The following is a 21610-nucleotide window of genomic DNA, read 5'->3' on the forward strand; positions in this document are numbered from 1 at the left end:
TACTGGGTTCGCAGGTGCACGACGTGTGCCCAGCTGGGCAATGCCCCCAGGGAGGCCCCACTCAGCCCGTGGCCCTGGCCCACCAGGCCATCGTCACGTATTCACGTGGACTATGCGGGCCTGTTCATGGGAAAAATGTTCCTGATCGTTGTCGATGCATACTCGAAGAGGATCGAGTGCATCATATTGAACTCGTGCACGACATCCATCACTGTGGAGAGTCTGCGTACGGTTTTCACGACCCATGGCTTGCCGGACATCCTGGTCAGCGATAATGGCCCATGTTTTACCAGCCCATGAATTCCAGGAGTTTATGTTGGGCAATGGGATCAAGCACGTCCGGACAGCGCCGTTCAAGCCGGCTTCCAATGGCCAGGCGGAACGTGCGGTCCAAGTCATAAAGCAGGGCATGCTACGCATCCAAGGACCCTCCCTTCAGTACCGCCTATCGCGCCTCCTGCTGGCCTACAGGTCCCGGCCGCACTCACTCACGGGAGTCCCGCCAGCGGAACTCCTCATGAAACGCACGCTCAAGACGCGGCTGTCCCTCATTCACCCAGACCTGGCAGACATTGTTGAGGGCAAGCGTCAGCCCCAAACCGAGCTCCATGATCAAGGCTCAAGGGGGAGGTGTATAGAAATAGATGACCCAGTATTTGTTCTTAACCATGCTTTGGGACCCAAATGGCTTGAGGGCACCGTAATTGGCAAAGAAGGAAACAATTGTTGGGTTGTATCAGGGAAAATTGCTGGGTTGTATTGGGGACAACTGCTCGGTTATATCAGGGACTGTTGCTGGATTGATTCTGTGGACAATTGCTGGGTTGTATTGGGGGACGATTGCTGGGTTGTATCGGGGGATACCTCACTTGTCATCGCCGGCTGCATCGCCACTGTACTGTTTTTTGTACCAGAAAACTTGCATCTGGAAGTAAGAAAACACAGCTCACACAGTTGTAGTAGAAAGCAAACGTGGTTTTAAGGCTCAGCGGCTGTGGGGGTCGGTTGGAGGATCAGGGGCTCGGGGCTGCGGGGGGGTTCAGGACCTGGCAGAGGCTCAGGGCTCGACACTGCGGGGGGCTCAGGGCTCGGCATTGCGGGGGGGCTCAGGGCCCGGGTGGAGGCTCAGGGCTCGGCACTGCGGGGGACTTGGCACTGCTGCTGGATGGATCGGAGGCAACATGGTGTTGGATCAGGCCAGTTCTGGTTTCAGCTCAGGCATCGGGGGTTGGTGGGGATGGAGACTTAGTACAATTAGTTACTCTACCATTTTATATATCTGTAGAAGCTCTTACTATCTGTTTTTATATTTCTTGCTAGCTCACTCTCATATTCTATCTTCCCTCTCTATAGTTTATTTTAGTTGTCTGTTGCCGATTTTTTTTAAATTCCCAATCCTCTGGCCTCCCACCAATCTTGGCAATTGTTTTTGTATTTTATAGTCTCTTGAACACTTAACTCTATTTATTTGGGAGATCTCAGACAGCCATGTGGAGCTTTAAGATGGCGTTCCTTCACTGACCCTCTCTTTCAATACAGCTCCCTATACCTCCTAGCTAGAGGGCACTATACATTATCTCATTACACCTTTCCTTTCATAAGAAACAAAAATAAATTAGTTAGCTTCAATATAAACTGGTAATTAACCTCTTATGAATACATGTAGTAAACAACTACAAGTTTAACAAACAACAACAAAACTTTGTCTTATTGATTCTTTATCCATGTTTTACACTTTGAAACATAGTTTTTTTTATGTCACTGTTCAGTCCTGGCCAGTAAACAGATTCTCTGGCACGTCGCACCAGTGTGAGCAGCTTGAAGTCGCTGACGAATGTCGGATCTCAGGGATTTTGGGATGACAGAGCAATAGCCTTTGAAGACTATGCCATCCTGTGTTGGGAGTTTGTCACGAACTTTGCAGTATGCATGTGTTTCAGGCTGGCATTTATGTGTGGTTTCTGGCCATCCCGTTGTGATTTGTTGTATGACCAGTTGTAGTGTGGAGTCGCTTGCAGTTACGCGTTGTATCGTAGTCAGTCTTTGTTTGGAGAGTGGGAGAAAGTTCACCATGTGGATGCATTCCACTGCAATTTCTGTCGGTGATCTCTCCACGTTTTCAAGGTCTGCGGGCAAGAGGGTGTCTGCTAGGTACATTTCTTTTTCTGGTTGATACTTTATTTTGACGTCACATTGGTTGAGCTGAATGAGCAGAATGTAGTCGCTTGCAGATAACGGCTTGTGTCATATAGCAACCAAAGGCTTATGGTCTGTCTATAGCGTGATCTTGAGAAATCGCTATAAATATTGATGGTTTCGTTCCATTCCGAAGACTTGAGCAAGCAGCTCCTCTTCGATTTGAGAGTATCGCGTTTCTGCTGGAGTGAGCGCTTGGCTCACGTATGTGATTGGTTGTCCCTGTTGCAGAAAGACGAACCCGAGACCCTTGCTCGAAGCATCTCCTTGACCTTCGGTTGCAAGTTTGTGGTCAAAGTACCTGAGCACCGGAGAATCTGTCACGGGTTGTTTAATAGCTTCAAACGTTTGTCTTGTTCTTCAGTCCATTTCCAGACCGTGTCTTTATGAATAAGCCATCGCAGAGGCTCACTGAGGTCTGAAAGATCTGGCAAGGTATTGGCGAGGTACTTTGTCATGCCGACAAATCGTTGTACACCTGCGACATCCTGCAGTTTTTGCATTTCGTTGATTGCGACCACTTTGCTTGGGTCGGCTTTGAGTCCATCACTAGATAGTATGTGTCCCATGTATTTCACTTGGGAAGTCTTGTATTTGAACTTATCGAAGTTTAGTTTGATGTTTTGTTCTCTGCACCTCTGCATGAATTTGCATAAGTTTGCGTCAATATCATGATTGGCCAGTGATCAAGATATCATCTGCAATCTTGTAGACTTCATCTAGACCCTCGAGGTTCTGGTCTAGCTTCTGCTGGAAGACTTTTGGGGCAGGACTGATGCCAAATGGCATTCTATTATACGGATATCGTCCCCATGGAGTCTAGAAGGTCGTGAGGTAGGTGGACTCTGTGTCTAGTTCACATTGCAAGAAACCCTCCTTACAGTCTGCTTTAGTGAAGACCTTTACATTTGACATCAGTGGCAAGATGGCATCGATCACAGGAAGTGGATAGTGTCCACGTTTCAGGGCATTGTTCAAATGTTGAGGGTCGATACATAGTTGTATCTTTCCATTTGGTTTTTGTACAGTCACTAGACTGGATACCCAGTCCTTCGGTTCAACCACTTTCGTGATGATTTGTCCTTTTTCCAAACGATCGAGTTCCTCTTTGAGCATTTGTTTGATCGCTATTGGTGTTGCTGATTCATTAAGTTCAAGGTGAATTGTCCCTGGCATGCGTCCAGGTCCCTTAAACACGAGCGAGACGTTTGCCTTGTTCGTAGTTTGTGATTCGCGTGATTCATTTATCACCATGATATTCTGATGCTGCACTTTTATCAGTTGTAGCTGTTGAGCAGTGCATGAGCAAATCAGTGGTGCACTTTGGCACTCAATGATCAAAGAGCACAATGTAATTTTGCTTGTTCTTTATATTTTCCAGTGGCACATTGTAATGTGTCCCTACCACTGGCATAGTTGCATGGTTGTCATATAGTGACAGTATTGCCTTAGATTCTTTTATCTTTAAGCCTTTCTAAGGAGTATCTAAGAGATAGCACATTGCACGTGGCCCCACAATCTGTTTGCATTTTTACCATTTGACTTTTAATGGAGAAGGTAGCCATAATCTTAAGATACTTTCTGTCAGCTTTGTCCTTGATTGTGTGGTCAACTTTACCAAGCATCTTTACATTATTTCAAAATCAGAATCAAAACTCTTCATAGTGCATGAACTTTTGGCTTTATAAGGTTCAAAAATCCACGGCCGCATTTTATTTAAACACCCTAAGGACAAGAAAACTAACATGGGATCGTTCTATTCATTTTAAATGAAAATTTTTGGCCACCAAACCCTCAGACCAGGCAGGCTGGGAAGCATGTGGGCGGATAGACATTGTGGAGTCTGGCTCACTGGCCAATGGGGGAAAAGTGCATTCTGGCAGGCCAATCAGGGGTCAAGTCGGGCCTGAAGCGGGGAAATCCTCAGCCAATAGGGACTACCTGGCCCAGTTTGAAAATATGACTCACCCCTAATAAATGTGGACCATCATCTACCTAATTAATATGGACAGTGGACAATAATGGCCCATCAAAGGGGAGGCCCAAAACGATTGACTCCCAGGACTGTAACAAAGGACCAGCAGACTTTTAGGCACTAATGTGCACTGAAACAATACCCCTATCCTCACACCTATCTGTACCTGTGACATCTTCTGATTAAATATTCAAAGCTATCTCCCCGCCCAAACTTACACAATGGACCACCAACTGAGTTTGAGTGCGAAAAGGCTAGAACTAAATTGGTTATAGGACCCACAGAACCACCGGGGGTGTAGAAGCAGCAGGAGAGCTTGGAGCTTGGATCGAGAGAGAGCTCCCTCTCGCTCTCGCTCCACCAGAGAAAAAAGCGGCAGTTCCGCAGGCGAAGCCACCGAGACTGAAAACCAGCAGGCAGTGGCACTGACTTCCCACAGCTGAGCTGAGCAAGGAAACCAATCAATCAGAGATTGGAGGTTGGGGTCAGCTTTTGGTTGTTGGGAGTCAGCTTGTGGGAGTTGAGTCAGCTTTTCACAGGGCCCTCGCCCTGGGGAAGGTGTGCTTAACTCCAGCAGCTTTTTGCTTAGGAACCAACCGAAAGGCAAAGAGAAGAAACCGACAACATCGAGGAGGAAAACTGAACCGACCAACAACGTAAAACCCACCCCAGAGGGACCCCGAGCTGAAATAAGTGCCCCCAGAACCCCGGAGTTGATAGGATTGTGAGTATAGCCCAAACCCCCTCAGACTCAATGTAGGATCGGAATTGGTAAGAAGGGTGTGAGTGGAATGTTTTAACCTCTTATTTTCCCCTTCCCTGTTGAGATTTTTCATGTCGAGTGAGATTGTGCCATTACTGCTATTTTATGACCTCTTCCTATGCCCTCTATCTTTGTGTTTACTATTCTAAATAAACAACATTAGCCATTTTGTACTCTTACCCACTGTGTCTGGTGCCTCATTACTCACCCATCCTCATAAATCGCACGTACAGAACCCACACCCCAAGCTCCCCTAACAGCTTGCCCTTATATTTAGGGTTACGTGTAGACTTCTGCCTCGATCCACTTTATCTGAACTTTTGAGAAAAGTGAATTTGTTTGCTGCAACTTGTGCAGGTTTTCCCATATGCTGGGCATTTAGTTTTTGACAGCTCATGTCTTGTCACAATTTCTGCAATTGTTCGTGAACTCTGAATTTTTTGTGGGTCGGGGTATCTGACAGCTTTGACATCTTGAGTCTGTTTTAGTGAGCTTCATGGATTTCATTTGCGCAACTGTGGCCTCTGTAGCTTTACAGAGCATCACACATTTATCGAGTGTTAGGCTTGATTCTTGCAACAGCCTCTTACGCAGAGTGTTATCGGATATTCCGCACACTATGTTGTCTCTGATGAAATCATCCCTCAAATTGCTGAAATCACATGACTATGCCAGCTCTCTCCCTTTCATGATATATGTCAAACCGCTCGCCCCCTTGTACACGGTTGTTAAACTGGAACCGTTCATAGATGTTGGTTTTACCTTTAGTGCTCATCCCAGAGCTTCAAAATAATCTCAATTTCCTGCTCGTCTTCCTCTGATTTGTAGGGAAGATTATTGTGGATATTTAGGGCATCGCTGCTAATGGCAGTGATATACGTTGCAACCATAATTGTTTTTCCCACAATATTCCTGATAATTTCACAGCTGTTTAGCAATTTTGAAAGACAACTGGAAAAAATTCAGTCACCTGCAATGGAGGTGGGAGGGGAATGTGCACAGGAGTTGGCACGGTGGTGGTTATAGCTCACTACAGTTTAGGACTTTGAGTTTGTCACATACATGTACACAGCTCAAATAACCAGAGGACTAGAACAAGTCTAATAGTAAAATATCGCTATATAATTTTAGAAAGTTTTTCAATCGAGGTTCGACAATAACTTATGCCACTAAGTTTACTTTACTAATGTCTCTAGGATTATTTTACAAGCTTATGACTATTTGCACATGGATCCATGAAGGGCAATAATGTATGGGAAGCACACTGCACAATTCAACGACAATTTTGATCGGCTCAAAACAGTCTTAGTTCCAATTCTTTGGTCGTAGATGCGTTCGATGAAAGATCGGAAGTCTCTGCTTCTGTTTTTTTTTTATAGTTTCTTGAACACTTAGTTCAACTTAACTATTTGGGAGATCTCAGACAGCCATGTGGAGCTTTAAGATGGCAATCCTTCAGAGACCTCAATACAGCTCCCTTTACCTCCTAGAGGGTGCTATACATTCTCATTAGTTCTCAGATACCATCCTTTACTTTGTTAGCCATGGATGGTTCTCTGAAGTCTTCTCACTGGAATATATTTTTATTGAGTGTTATGAAATATCTCCTTAAAATGTCACTGCTCATCAACCATCAGACACTTTAATCTATTTTCCCAGTTCACTTTAGCCAACTCTGCCTCTTTAGTCTCCTTTATTTAAGATCAGAACACTGGTTTGAGATCTGACTTTCTCACCCTCCAACTAAATTTGAAATTCAACCATGCTATGATCACTAGATCATTTATTAATCCCATCTCTTCTGCAGCTGGTCAGTGACACCAGGGAGGCAATGTACCATCCTAGAGTCACAACTGCAGAAGCTTATTTTAAGTACAGCCAGCCTTTCTAGTTTATTAATTCTTAACCCATCCAAACTTTGTCAGCTATCCCAATATTGCCATGTGGCTTGGTTTGTTTGATAAAACATCAAGGTACTTCATGGGTGCACGATGTTAAAGTGCTATATAAAATGCAAGCTGTTAGTGAAGACCCCAAAACAACTAGCCAATCCTTTGAAGGGATCCAAGAGAAAGTAGCAAGTTGGATCCAAACTTTGCTGAGTGGTAGGAAGGGTTGGTGGGGGTCTGGAACTCTGTCTGAAAAGGGAAGTAGAGGCAGGAAACCCACATCACATTTTAAAAAGTACTTGGATATGCACTTGAAGTGCCATAACCTAAAAGGCTACAGACCAAGAGCTGGAAAGTGGGATCAGGCTGGATAGCACTTTTTCAGCTGTTAGACACAATGGGCCAAATGGCATCCATCCATGCAGTAAATTTCCATGATTCTATCATTCATAAGCAGCAGAGAGCACATCCTGGTGAGGTTCGACAGTTTGATACATAGAAACAGTGCACCACACAAGGAGCAGATCGATATCATTGGCCCATGTCCAGGAACTGGAATGAGATTGCTCAGACCTTTACCTACCAGTCTTCACAGGTTAGAACCCAAGTGCCAGGGTTAAAGCAAGACCACTTTCACACTAACAATGCACCACTTGTATGTGGAAAGTAATAACATAAAATGATAGACTCTAGCCAAGAATGAGTAATTAAAAAAAGTTAACTTTATTGAGCAAAACAAATTCTGAACTAATGATTACAAAAAAAACTTAGTGAAAGTTATAGCAATAATTGAAGTTAGAAACATCAGACAGCACCAAACCCACTCTTGGGATTCTGAACAGAATACTGAAGAGTTAGTATACATTACAGCCGGTAAAATCTATCAGAAAAATTTGGAGTGCGTGGAATGGTTAGTTGCTCCTCACTGGCTTTGATTTCCACTTTCTTGTAATGTCGAATAGGATTTGCTTTGTGCACCTGCAGAGAGAAAAATGAAATGGTCCAACAATTACTCAGATTATCCAAAAGCTGCAGATTCATGTTTACAAACTGACACCAAGATTCCCAGGTTAAGGATATCCAACCTGCCACAACACCATTAGTACAATTATTACACTAGAAAAGTGTGTGTTTTATCAGTCTCAAGAACATAATCAGAGCAGTAGTAGGCCATTTAAGATGATCGTGGCTGATCTGATCTTAGAATCATCTCCATTTCCCTGCCCACTCCCCATAACACTTCACTCTCCTAAAATCACTCAAAAATCTGTATCTCCACCTTAAATATATTCAATGACCCACCCTCCACAGATCTCTGGGGCAGAGAATGCCACAGATTTACAACCCTCAGAAGAAATTCCTCCTCAAATTTTAAATGGGCAGTCCCTTATTCTGAAACTATACCCCCTAGAGTGGAAATATACTCTCTGAATCCACCTTGTCAAGCTCCCTCGATCGTATATATTTTGATAAGATCACCTCATTCTTCTGAACTCCAATGAGTATAGACCCAACCTATATTAAGTCAACCCCCTCATCTCCAGAACCAACCTAGTGAGCCTTCTCTGAACTGCCTCCAATGCAAGTATATCCTTCCTTAGATATGGAGACCAAAACTGTACACAGTACTCCAGGTGTGGCCTCAAATACCCTATACAGATGTAGCATTCTAATCTCCAAACAGTTAGGGTTTAGGGGGAAGGACAATTTTTTCTATAGAATACAAATCCTGCACAAAGTGGGAATTCCTTTCAATGGTGGCAGGTAAAATTCACATTAGCTCAGTTTTTCAAAGCAATGTTTTAGCATTTTACTAACCCCATCTGCTCAGAGCAATACTTTCAAATGCAGAGACAGATATATCCACTATACTATAACCCAATTACACAGCATCTTACTGTGGCCTCCAATCACTGTCAAATTACTTCTGAAAACAATCAACTGCAGTGCATGTTACATTTCCTAAGAGAATTGATGATCCTGCAACAACTTTTTATATAGCACCTTTAACTAGTAAAACCTCCCAAGACAACACAGAAACTGGACACTGAACCATATAAGGAATTACAGCAGATGACCAAAAGCTTGGTTAGAGGTAGGTTTTAAAAGGAGCATCTTAAAAAAAAAAAAAGAGGAAAGAGGGATAGAGAGGCAGAGACTTAAGGAGGAGATGCAGAGCTTTGGGCCCAGGCAACAGAAGGCACAGCCACCAATGGTTGAGCAGTTATAATCAGGGATGAAGAAGGACAGAATTTGAGTAGTGCAGACATCTCAAGGGTTGAGGCTGAAAGATGAGCGATAGGAGGAGTGAGGCCATGGAGGGATTTGTAAACAAGGATGATAATTTTGAAAGCGAGGCATTGCTTAACTGGGAGCCAATGAAGGTCAGCAAGCACAGGGGTGATGGGTGATCAGGACTTGGCTGCCTGTGTCCTAACTCACACCAAATTTTGGATGACCAAGTTTATGTAGTGTAGAATGTGGGAGGCCAGTCAGGAATAGTCAAGTCTAGAGGTAACAAAGACATGGATGAGGGTTTCAGCAGAAGCAAGCAATGTTAGAAGTGGTTTCATTACCCCAGAAGATTGAAAGTAGTGCTGAACAACCAATGGATAAACAACTTCTTCCCCCCCCCACCAACTCAGAACAGAATCATAGAATGGTTATAGAACAGAATGCCATTTGGCCCATGCCAACTCAGCGAGTCCCACTCCCCTGCAAATGCTGTTCCTTCAGATACTTATCCAACTCCCTTTTGAAAGTGATGAGTCTGCCTCCCTTTCAGGCTGTGCACTCCAGATTTTAAGCACACTGAAAAGAATCAAGGTGACTCGAACTTTTAAAAAAAAAAACATCTTAAATCTGCATCCTCTAGCTCTCGACCCTTCCGCCAATGGGAATAGTTTCTCTATCTACCCTTGTCCAGACTGTTCATAAATTTGATCAACTCTCTTCAATCTTCTCCAGTCCAACATAATAGAAGCCCCTCATTCCTGCAATCATGCTCAAACCTTTTCTACCCCACCCTCCAAGGCCTTCACATCCTTCCTAAAGTGCAGTGCCCAGAATTGGACACAATACTCCAGTTGAGGCCATCAACATCTTCCTGAAATCCATCACTCTCCTCCTCACTGTACTTCCAAGTTGTGGGTCATCAGTGCGGGGAGTTTTCAAAATGAAAGCCAGAGGAAACCTGGCTGCCACAATTGATTAGAACTTCTATCCACTGTGGGTCAGTCGGTTACAAGAGCCAGGCCATCGAGTAAAAGCTCCACACTATAGGACAGAGAATCAGTCTGGACCAGTAGTCACTAGAACAACTACTTAATTTTTCTCCAATGTTGCTCTTCAGCCCCAAGACCCAAACTCAGGGGTCTAAGTTGAAGGGAACATCACAAGCAATGCAGCCCTACAACACCCACCTCCCCAGAACAAACATTACTGTTTGGGTGTGCCAGGTTTCACTGAGCAGTTACTCCATCTATACTCAGCTCTCACCATCCCCCAGCACTGACAGATGCACCTTACCAAGCTCAGGAAACTGAGCAAGTCCTTGACAGACTCCTAGGCCAGTACCATATACCTGAACATTTGGTAAAGAACTCTTGTAAGCATCAAATCATTCAAGACGATGAGTTTAAAAACTATCTAGTTAAAGTCCATGGCCCATTTTAACAATGCAAGAACAGTCTGTTCTGGCCTTCAAACTGAAAGGCCAAGCCACATTCAAACAGTGTTGTTTGCAGAGTTATGCGACTGCCAGATACATGTGAATCTGTGGCAGTTATGCAAACCCAGAAAGTCACTGCAGTATTTAACAAGCCTGGCTGAGCAGTCAGTTGGAACCCATGACAGGCTAAACTACCTTGTTAGATGAAAATAAACTGTTGATAATGGTTATATACAGAATAGCTTGACCTTTTATTTCAGTTAGTACATGAATTTGTGCAGCCACTGGTTCATCTATTCAATAAATTTGCACCTTAAAAATCTAAAACTAGCCCAGATATAATGTTCAATCAATTCTCAGTATAGAGTCGCTATAGCTACTGAATCTATTAGGCAGTCCCTCAAAACGAGGATGACTTGCTTCCACACCAAAAAGGGATGAGTTCACAGATGTTTCAATGAAGGACTTAATATTCCAGGTCCCGAACTACATCGTGAAGGGTGGAAGATGCCTGTACTTGGATTTTTTTAAAAATTTATTAAAACGTGGGGTGACCGTTGCACACCAGCCACCACGGGCTTGACAGAGCGAGGTCTTGGTCCAGTGGCAAGGATTACCCAGGACGACTGGAGACCAGCTCTGCTGCATGGACCTAGTGCGCATACATATCGCAGTGTGGGCTGGCCCATGCTGCCCCTGAACTCTTGCCTCTCCTGGGCTTTGATCACATCCCTCTACATTCTTTCGCCGCTCCTGCTGAATCTGCCCACGCTCCAATCACCAACCTGGACCTTGATGTCCCTCTTCGCTGCAGTCACCCTCCTGCACCAGCTCACGTAGTACCTTGCTGTGGCATGGCGCCACGCTGCCCATGGCTGCTGCTTCTTTTATGGCCCCGACCTGCTGCTGATGGTCTCTCGGGGCTGGATCTACCTTGTAATTGGCAAAGAGTTTCCACCCATTGTCCCAGGCACACCATCAGAAACTTTCCTGCTGTCACAGCCAGTGCATACTATCGAAACTGTAGCAAGCTACAACTCACCAGAGAGCATTCTAAAATGTAGAATCTGAAAGATTTGTACAACCCCAGGAGTAGTGAAATTACAAATGCTAATAGAACAATTACACCCAGTCCCTGCCCTAGAGCAGGCAGATAACCAGCTACTCACTAGTTCCTGCCGAAGTCGGGTAGTTTCTGCTCTTTCATTCTCTTCAATTTCTTTCCGTCTTTCCTGGTTGACCTTCTCTCGCATGGATTCTTTCTCTGCTTTGTACATTTCGAATTCCATGCGCTCTTTTGCACGCTTCTCTGTTGCCAACTCAAAGTTGTCCTGAAGCACAGAATCTAATTTTGGAAACAATGAAAAACAAAGGTTCAAAGATATTTGTGAAAGCAGGGGAAAAAAAAAAAACTACATTAAAAAGGAAAGCGATCCAAAAATACAAGGAAAAGGCAGCAACACAAAAAGGAGCTGCCTCTTGCAGTACCTTATCTATGGCAGACTGCCTTTAAATGTAGATAAAGATCCACTGTACTCCAACCCCAGCAAAAGGTCAAATCTCTTTCCCTCCCCCAACTCTATCATTTGTATATTAAAGGTGGCAGTGTTCCAGAATATTGGTCTTCACCTCTGATCTTGAGGAACTGCCATGTCTCCATTGCTAAAACTGCCAAGCAGCACTTTCCCCTTTAACTGCTAGCACTCGAATATTGCTTCCAAATTTAGGGAAGCTCCAACAACTCATGCTCTTAGCAAAGATACCAGGAAAAGCTGGTCCTTTGATAGAGATCTTTCTCCCCAATCATAGGCAGTCCCTCGGAATCGAGGAAGACCTGCTTACATGCCAAAATGAGTCCTTAGGTGGCTGAACAGTCCAATATGGGAACCACAGTCCCAGTCACAGGTGGGACAGATAGTCGTTGAGGGAAAGGGTGGGTGGGACAGGTTTGCCATATGCTTGGTTTCTGCATGCTCCCGGCGATGAGACTCGAGGTGCTCAGCACCCACCCAGATGCACTTCCTCCACTTAAAGGTGGTCTTTGGCCAGGGACTCCCAGGTGTCAGTGGGGATTTGCACTTTCAGGGAGGCTTTAAGGGTTTCCTTGTTACATTTCCTCTGCCCACCTGGGGCTCGTTTGCCGTGAAGGAGTTGCGAGTAGAGCGCTAGCTTTGGGAGCCTCGTGTAGCATGTGAACAATGTGGCCTGCCCAGCGGAGCTGATCAAATGTGGTCAGTGCTTCAATGCTGGGACGTTGGCCTGGTCGAGGATGCTAATGTTGGTGCGTCTATCCTCCCAGGAGATTTGTAGGATCTTAGACATAGTTGGTGGTATTTCTCCAGTGACTTGGTGTCGACTGTACATGTTCCATGTCACAGCCACACAAGAGGGCAGGTATTAATTACTACAGCCCTGTAGACCATGAGCTTGGTGGCAGAGGAGGGCCTGGTCTTCAAACACTTCCTCAGGCAGCCGAAGGCTGCGCTGGTGCACTGGAAGCGGTTTTGAACCTCGTCGTCAATGTCTGCTCTTGATGAGGCTCCCGAGATATGGAAAATGATCCACGTTGTCCAGGGCCATGCCATAGATCTCGATGATCCGGCCGGGGGGTGGGGGGAAACAGGTTGTCTTACGGATGTTTAGCGCAAGGCCCATGCTTTCCATTCTCCCCACTACCAATGTTCTTCTGAACTGCTCATTCCTCCCAAATATGCCAACCAACACTTTCACAATGAATGTCAATACTCAGCACTTACTTCAATCATTTCCCCCAGAACCTCAACTTACTTCTCTATCTTTCACTCCTTTTAAAGCCCAATCTTGGAATCACAAGTTTCCTTTTATTCATCCTCCCTCCTACTTTACACATATCTTGCACTACAAGTCATGGATGCAGACCTCTGCTTCTTCAGTTTGCTTCAATAATAGAGCCCCAAGGTTCTTCCTGCAAGTCTCACTATCATGCATGCATTAACACACTACCCCACCCTTCAAGTCAACTACAACTAGACAATCTTCAGACTACACCACTTGCATATTACACAGCAATAATCAGCTTCAGAAAGAAGGTATTTAGCAACTGAAGATTTCAGAGGGGCAAGAAAAAAAGCCATGCTTTTTGGGGCCAACTAAGTTAAATGCAAGCCACTCTCCACCATCTACACAAGTTAGTGACCTTGGGTAATCCCTGTAAGTCTCAGCTTACAAAACATTCACACTACGAATGGGATTTAAATATTTAAAACTAATTGAGATGCAAGTTGCTCAAAAACTATGAAATTTCCCCACAAGGTTCCTTCCATTTTCTTACCTCCTTCTTCCAATGGAGAAATTCAAAATGAAAAAGAGTTAACGAATACCTGTCAATGACCGATCTGCTTTCTTTGGTAGAAATGGCTCACGGTAAATAATAGAATTGGGATTGGCTTTAAAGCACACCGCATCCTTTTGTTGTCTCAACTCTTCCTTCATCTGTATAAAGAAATCAAATATGTTAAACATCCTTCGATGGAGCCAAGTGTCCACGAGCAGTACTTATGACCATGATAAATCACAACAGCCTTGACCCATCCTTTTCATGTTATACATGCACTTCCGAAGAGTATGTAAATAGCAATTAATTGCAGCAACCTGGCCAATTTTTCTCTTCCCAACTGAAGAGTACTGAAGCCAGCTCACCAGACTAGAGCTTGGTCTAGGATTCATTTAGTAGACACACTGGACCATTGGAGCAGCCAGGGCAAAAACATTCAATTCAGCAAAGTAAATATAGTCACACAGGATGAGAGAAACATACCATCTGCGCCCAGCGCTGATCTCGGATAGCACCACGTTCTTCCATACGCAGATGGAACGGCTGCACTTTGGTCACAGGCTTAATCACCTTCTCCGGTAACCGGGCAGATTCAAAATCAGGAAGCAGCTGTGCTTTAAATGCAGGGAACTGCACAAGATAATGTCGACACTAATGACCATTGCTCATCAAACAGTTTAAAAAATATATTAGAGACAACTTGAACCAAGGAAATGCCAGTGTATATTCAGAAATGTTATTCAACAGTAATCACACAGGTCCTTATCAATTAACCATGGCATAGAATCAAAGAATCTTATAGCACAGAAAGAAGCCATTCAGCCTATGCTAGCTCTTTGAAAAAGCTGCCCAATTTAGTCACATGTGCCAGCCATTCCCCCATAACCTTGCAAATTAGTCTTCAAATACATGTCCAATTGCTGTTAAAAGTTCCTATGGAATCCAATGCCACCACCCAGTCAGGTAGTGTGTTCCAGATCTTAACGCCTTGAAAAAATTCAGTTACCCTCTAGTTCTTTTGCCAATTACTTTAATTCAACAACCTCTGGTTACCAACTTGTCAGGAAATAGTTTCTCCCCACTTGTTTAACAAAACCCCATAATTTTGAATACCCATTAAATCTCCCTTAACCTACACTGTTCCAGAGGGACCAATCCAAGCCTGGTAAACCTCCTCCTCCACCCTCCTGTCCCTCTCCATGGCCTTGACATCCTGTTCGTGTGGGGCCCAGAATTGGATACAATGCTCCAGCTGAGGCCTAACCAGAGATTTGTAAAGCTTTAGCATGTTTTTGTATTCAATGCCTCTATTTACAAAGACAAATATTGCATACACTTTAACCCCTTCTGAACTTGCCCTGCCAACTTTTGTAAATATGCACCTGCATAATGCAATGCGGAAACCTCTCAAAGTAAATTTTGGAGTTGTCATTTGCAAATGCATTAGATTACCTCTGTCATTTCCTTGCGCAATTCCTGAATTTTCTTTTCCTTTAACACCTCCCTCTGTTTATCCCGGGCCTCGAATGAGAACGGCTGGATTTCTACAGTCTTGTCTTCTGAGGATTTTGGCTTGAATGGAACAGCATAGTGTGGCATGGGATTTGCTTTAACCACATGCTTTTCCTCCTGCAAGTTTCAATAGGAGGGGAAAACACAAGCTCTGCATTCACAATACAAAATAAGAAAAAAAGAACCACTGGACACAAGTTTGTGCTGTTTTAGCAACACTAATGAAGGGTACACCATTTCAGAACCGATACTAGTCAAAACCATTAGTATTCTGGGTCTCTGCAAAGAAACCTTTCCAAGGCAGTTTGATGAATGTTATGACTAATGCCGCAATACTCTTGGCCTTCTGCCCAAGACAGTGGATTTTAAAAATCTAGTAAAGGGTTACTGCAAGAGCCACCCATCACCATTCCCTCACTATATTCAGACTGCATACAAGAATTAGACTCTGGTCTGCTTGTGCTGGGCTCATGGGACCATGGGGTAATATATTAGCATGGATTGAGGATTGGTTAACAGACAGAAAACAGAAATAAACAGGTCTGCAGGCTGTAACTAGTGGGGTACCACAAGGATCAATGCTCAGGCCTCAGCTATCTACAATCTGTACCAATGACTTGAGACAAGTGGAGAGAGAGTATAATGTATCCAAGTTTGCAGAAGCTACAAAGCTAGGTGGTAAAGCAAGTTGCAAAGACAGACAGGTTAAGTGAGTGGGCATGAACACAGATGGAATAGAATCAGAAGGGTTACAACCCAGGAGGCTGCCATTTGGCCTGTGCCAGCTTTCTGCAAGAGCACTTCAGCTAGTCCCATTCCCCTGCAAATTTTCTCCTTCAGGTACTTATGCAATTCTCTTTTGAATGCCACGATTGAATAGCCTCCATCACCTTTTCAGGTTATGCATTTCAGATCTTAACCACTCACTAAAATGTTTCTCCTCTGGTCACCTTTGGTTCTTAATCTGTGTCCTCTGGTTCTTGACCCTTCCATCAATGGGACCAGTCTCTATCTACTCTTAGAGCCCTTCTAGCAAATCACCTTTCAACCATCTCTACTCCAAACAAAATAGCTCCAGCTTCTTCAGTCTATGTATGTAACTGAAGTCCTTCAAAATTAGTAGGCCATACGGCCCCTCGAGCCTGCTCCGCCATGCAAGATCATTGCTGTCCATTTTCCTGCCTGATCTAGGGGAATCCAGGGATATGGAGATTACAAAAAATCTATCAGCCTTGAATATATTCAGAGACTCCACATCCACAGACCCTCTGGGGCAGAGAATGCCAACCCCAAGTGAAGAAATTCCTCCTAATTGGTCTTAAAATGACCTACCCATTACCTTGAGACTGTGCTCCCGAGCTCATCCCTGGAACCATTGTAAATCTTCTGCACCTCCGTGAAGGCCTTCACATACTTCCTAAAGTGCAGTACCCAGAATTGGGTATAAAATATTCCAGCTGAAGTCAGAAAAGTGCTTTATAAATTCCTTGCTTTTGTACACTGCCTCTATTTTATAAAGTTCAGGAACCTGCATGTTTTTTTAAAACCACTCAACTTCCCCTGGCACCTTCAACAATTTGTGCATATACCTCCAGGATCCTCTTCAGAATTTAATGTGGAGAAATGAGAAGTTATCTACTTTGGTATGAAAAGTAGAAAAGCAGAGCATTTGAAAAAATATAAATAAAAGGTACAGAAATTGATATATATTGGTGTTCAGGAGGGACCTGGGTGTCCATGTACACGAATCACTGAACATTAACTGTGGGTACAGCAAGCAAATAGGAAAGCAAAATGGTACACAAGACTTTATTGCAAAAGGATTGGAGGATAAGAGTAAGGAAGTCTGCAATTATACAGGGCTTTGTGGTGAGACCACACCTGGAGTATTGTATAGTTTTGGTCTGCTTACCCAAGGAAGGATATACTTGCCTTAGAGGGAGTGCAACAAAGGTTCACTAGAATGGTTCCTGGAATGACAGGATTGCTCTATGGAGAGATGGAGACTAGGCCTATATTTCCTGGAGTTTAGATGAATGAGGGAGATGAGCTCATTAAAACATAATTCTTACAGGGCAAATGTTGCCCCTGGGTTGGAGAGTCTAGAACTAGTGGTCAGTCTCAGAATAAGGGGTTGGCCATTTAGGAAGGAGAAATTTCTTCACTCAAGGTTGCAAATTTTTGGAATTCTTCACCCGAGAGCTGTAGGTGCTCATTGAGTACATTCAACAGAGATAGATAGATTTTATATTAAGGGATATGGGGATAACATGGGAAGGTGGAGTGGAGGTAAATCAGCCATTATCCTGTTGAATGACCCTGCTCCTATTTCAGGTCTCATGTAGGATTGGAGCAGCAACAAAAGCCCCCATGCGGGTGACACATGGATTAAGGTCCTGCTCGGAGCAGGATGTCAAATTGGAATAGGCCAGTGTGCTGACTTATCCCTTTCCACCACCCCACAGGAATAAGTCAGTTGGTTTGTATTGGCAAACAGTTTCTGTATCTTTAATCTATTTGATTATTCTTGGGCATCCATAAAAGTGTAACCTTCACCCCTACCTTCTCTTCCACCTTGTGTGGAATTCTCATACGGTTCCTCATTATAAAAGCTGGAGATTTAGGCATGGTTATCGGCAGTTGTCTTTTCTCTGGGACTCCCTGCAAGAAAGTAATTTGCAGCTTTTGAAACAACCACAAGCAATGAAACTTATTTTGATGCAAACAAAAGTATCAACTACTGATCAGGAACTTAACTGAACATTGCTTCAGTCCAATTGAGCTGCATATTAACCCTGGGAGAAGGAAAGTTGTCCCTCAATGAAGGTCGATTGCAAATCTCTACACAGGAACTTTTGGACCAATAACCAATTTTATTCTGCATGATTTAATTAGTTACAAACAAAAGGCACTAACAGCTCAATACAACCTTGGACAGTGCAGAATTGGAATGAAATTGAAATTCTGAATTGTCTGTAGTGATAAACTACTACAATAATGCCTGGAAATCTCCAACGGCACAGTTTCTTCCAAGGGCAAGAGGTAGAGCAGAAGAGAATCCTTACCACAACATCTTCTAGTATCCGGGTAGGACATGGCCGTGAGTGGAATTTGTAATCGTCCTCTGGTTCGGGCTTCCGGTTTTCCTCTCGCTCCCGGATACGCTTCTCTATCTCCAGATCAAAACCAATAGGTTGTGTTGGCTCCTTCACTTGTCGCTTCTTTGGAAGAAGCGGGCCACCTTCCAGAATCCGAGAATTTACTTCCTGGGCTTTGAATTTGTATCTGCAAAATCAGGAATCAGTTCTGAACAAAGTGTGGTCCCATCTTGGCCATAAGCCATTAAAATCCAAACCCCAGAGCTTCAACCATGAAATTCAGACTGCTGACCCAACTGTTTCCCTTCATTCAACAGGGGGAAAACACTACTTGGGCACTGCTCCTACAACCAACTACACTCAGCCACACTGAGGTACATCCTCAGCAAGAAATAGGAACTGGAGTAGGCCATTTGAGTCTGCTCAACCAGCCATTCAACAAGATCATGGCTGATCATCTACACCTTCCCACACAAGCCCATATCTCAATTCTAAAACATTTATCGATTTCGGTCTTGAATATACTGAATGAGCATCTGGGGCAGAGAATTCCAAAGATTCACAGCCCGAAGAAACCACCTCTCATTTCAGTCCAGAATGGCCTACATTTTATTCTCTCCATACCCCAGTGTTCTAGATTCCACAGCCAGGGGAAACATCTCAGCATTAACCCAGTCAAGGCCAAGAATTTCATATCTTTCAATTAGATCACGCCTCATTCTTCTAAACTCTCGGGAACAGTGGCCAAGGCTATTCACTCTCTCCCCATAGGTGAATCCCCCAACCCCAGGAAGCACTCCCTCCACAGCAAGTATATCGTTCCTTCATGCTAATTCTGATTCATGTACAAGGACACCCAGGTCCCTCCAAATGCAAACATTTCCCAGGCTCACCATTCAACAAAAATTCTGCTTTTGTGTTCTGCCCCACCAAAGTTCCTTTGTTCAGTGAGAATCAAGCCTGACAAAGCACTGAAATATACCCATTTAATTTTGGAACACACAACCAAACATGTAAGGTTTGAAAATAAAAACCGAAAAACTGTAACCATGAGAAGTAGAACTTTCAAACAATTCCAAATCCCATTGAGGCAGAAAAAGTTAATGTGACAGGTTGCAATGATCGATAGATGGCACAGGTTTGATGGAATGAACGGTCATTTGTAGTTCCAGTCTTGGGCTGTAGCTGTAATGATCTGGATGGTTCTCTAGTCTGTATTAAGTTGGCTCTGGAGGAACAATGACTGCTTCACCCTTCACCCCCCACCCCTGTATTTATATTAAAAAGCTTGTGTAGGGCAAGGTGCGCTGTAAGCCAATCTAAACCACAAGCTATAGCAATTCCATTATCTCTCCATGTTGTAGTGGCAAACAACAATCCTCACATCCTATTTTAGTGGTCGACTACCCAAGAGGAGGAATCTTACTGGGGCCAGGTGCAGCACTGCACTCCTAGTGGTGAGGCTGAACCAGTTTTAAAGTCTACACCAGCCACCCCCCTACCCCACCGTTCGCCACACATTCACATGACAAACTACTATCTGACAATTGAGCATCAACAGATGGAGGGAGAGGTGTTCTAGGCTCTAGGCTCTCTGGAAAATTGCACTTACGACTGCATTTCCTCCAGTTCTTTAGCTTCTATTTCAGCTGCACTCTTGCAGGTGATTGGTCGAGCTCGGCTCTTAGTTGCCAGCAAAGGAGTATGAGCTCTAGTCAGTTGCAGCCTCACAGGCACCTTGGCAGGACCTAGGAAGAGGGAAAAGCAACCTTTTAGCTTCCATCATGTACATTTTCAACAGACATGAATCTTTAGTTGAGGCTATTACAAATAGAAAAAGCATGTGTACTTTGTACAAGACCATGGTTAAGAACATAATAGGAGCAGGAGTAGGCCATTGGGCTCCTCAACCCTGCTCCACCATTCAATAAGATCATGGCTGATCTTCTAAACTCCATTTACCTGCACTATCCCCATATCCCTCAATTCCCTTAATATTCAAAAATCTATCAATCTCTGCCTTGAATATACAAAGACCGAGTCTCCACAGCCCTCTGGGTTAGAGAATTCCAAAAATTCATAGTGAAAATGTTTGTTCAAAATGGCCAACCCCTCGAGACTGACCTCTGATTCTAGACGGAACATCCTCCCTGCATCTACCCTGTCAAGCCAATAATATTATATGTTTCAATGAGATCACCTTTCATTCTCCTAAACTCGAGAACATGGGCCTAATCTACTCAATCTCTCATTAGGATAATGCCTCCATCCCAGGAATCAGTCTGGTGAACCTTTGTTGCACTCCCTCAATGGCAAGTACATCCTTAGATAAGGCGTCCAAAACTGCAGTTCTTGTACTCAAATCCTCTTATAATAAAGGCCAACATACCATTTGCTTTAATTGCTTGCTGTACCTACAGATTAGCTTTCAAAAACAATTCTTAAAAAAGCTGGAAGAATTACTGGAAGATGCTAATATTGTTGCATACAAAAGACTGGTACCATGGTCACCATCCCCTGGAGCTGGATTTGAAAGCACCAAGGTCCTGATGCTTAGTTGCAACTTTGATGAATGGGACAGGCTCAATGGACCCACTGGTCTTTGTTTCAGTGTATGTTTACTGATCATTTGAAAATTGGATTGTACACTGAACATCTTTCAAAGCAAGTCTGGTCAGTGTATGTACTTTATTCCACAGTACCAGAGTAAATGCATTTGGTTTTATATCAGAATGATGATTCACAAGTTATCCAATGATAATAAACAAGAATTAGGAGCAGGAGTAGGCCATATGGCCACTTGAGCCTGCTCCACCATTCAGTAAGAGCATGGCTGATCTGATCTTGGCCTCTCCACTTTCCTGCCCGCTCCCCATAACTTTTGATTCACTCATCTATCTCCACCTTAAATATATTCAATGACCCAGCCTCCACCGCTCTCTGGGGTAGATGCAGTGATCGTGACCATCTTTAAAAAAGGTTACAAGTCAGACTGTGGCAATTAGAGGAATCTCAGTATCAGCTACTGGGAAAGTCGTCGTTAGAATCCTCAACCATCTTCTCCCAGTGGCTGAGGAACTCCTCCCGGAGTCAGTGTGCAGATTTCGTCCCCTACGGGGCACAACCAACATGTTTGCAGTGCAACAGCTGCAGGAAAAATGCAGGGAGCAGCACCAGCCCTTATTTGATCTTAC

The 21610-nt window shown here is 43.9% G+C and overlaps 1 protein-coding gene across 1 annotated transcript in view; it reads right to left on the bottom strand.

Annotated features, from left to right (window-relative positions):
• Positions 1 to 7523: 7523 nt before the first annotated feature.
• The window catches only part of tpx2 (TPX2 microtubule nucleation factor), a 48133-nt gene continuing 34046 nt past the window's right edge, over positions 7524 to 21610 (bottom strand). The window contains exons 9-16 of the mRNA XM_070895899.1: positions 20029 to 20164; positions 18384 to 18603; positions 17881 to 17979; positions 15259 to 15435; positions 14290 to 14436; positions 13853 to 13964; positions 11663 to 11838; positions 7524 to 7801 (exon numbers count right to left, since the gene is read on the bottom strand). Of these exons, the coding sequence (XP_070752000.1) occupies positions 7688 to 7801; positions 11663 to 11838; positions 13853 to 13964; positions 14290 to 14436; positions 15259 to 15435; positions 17881 to 17979; positions 18384 to 18603; positions 20029 to 20164 (1181 nt within the window). The 3' untranslated portion in view covers positions 7524 to 7687. The remainder of the gene's footprint in view (positions 7802 to 11662; positions 11839 to 13852; positions 13965 to 14289; positions 14437 to 15258; positions 15436 to 17880; positions 17980 to 18383; positions 18604 to 20028; positions 20165 to 21610) is intronic.

The sequence above is a fragment of the Pristiophorus japonicus genome, chromosome 12, assembly GCF_044704955.1.
Source record: "Pristiophorus japonicus isolate sPriJap1 chromosome 12, sPriJap1.hap1, whole genome shotgun sequence".
Taxonomy (NCBI): Eukaryota; Metazoa; Chordata; class Chondrichthyes; family Pristiophoridae; genus Pristiophorus; species Pristiophorus japonicus.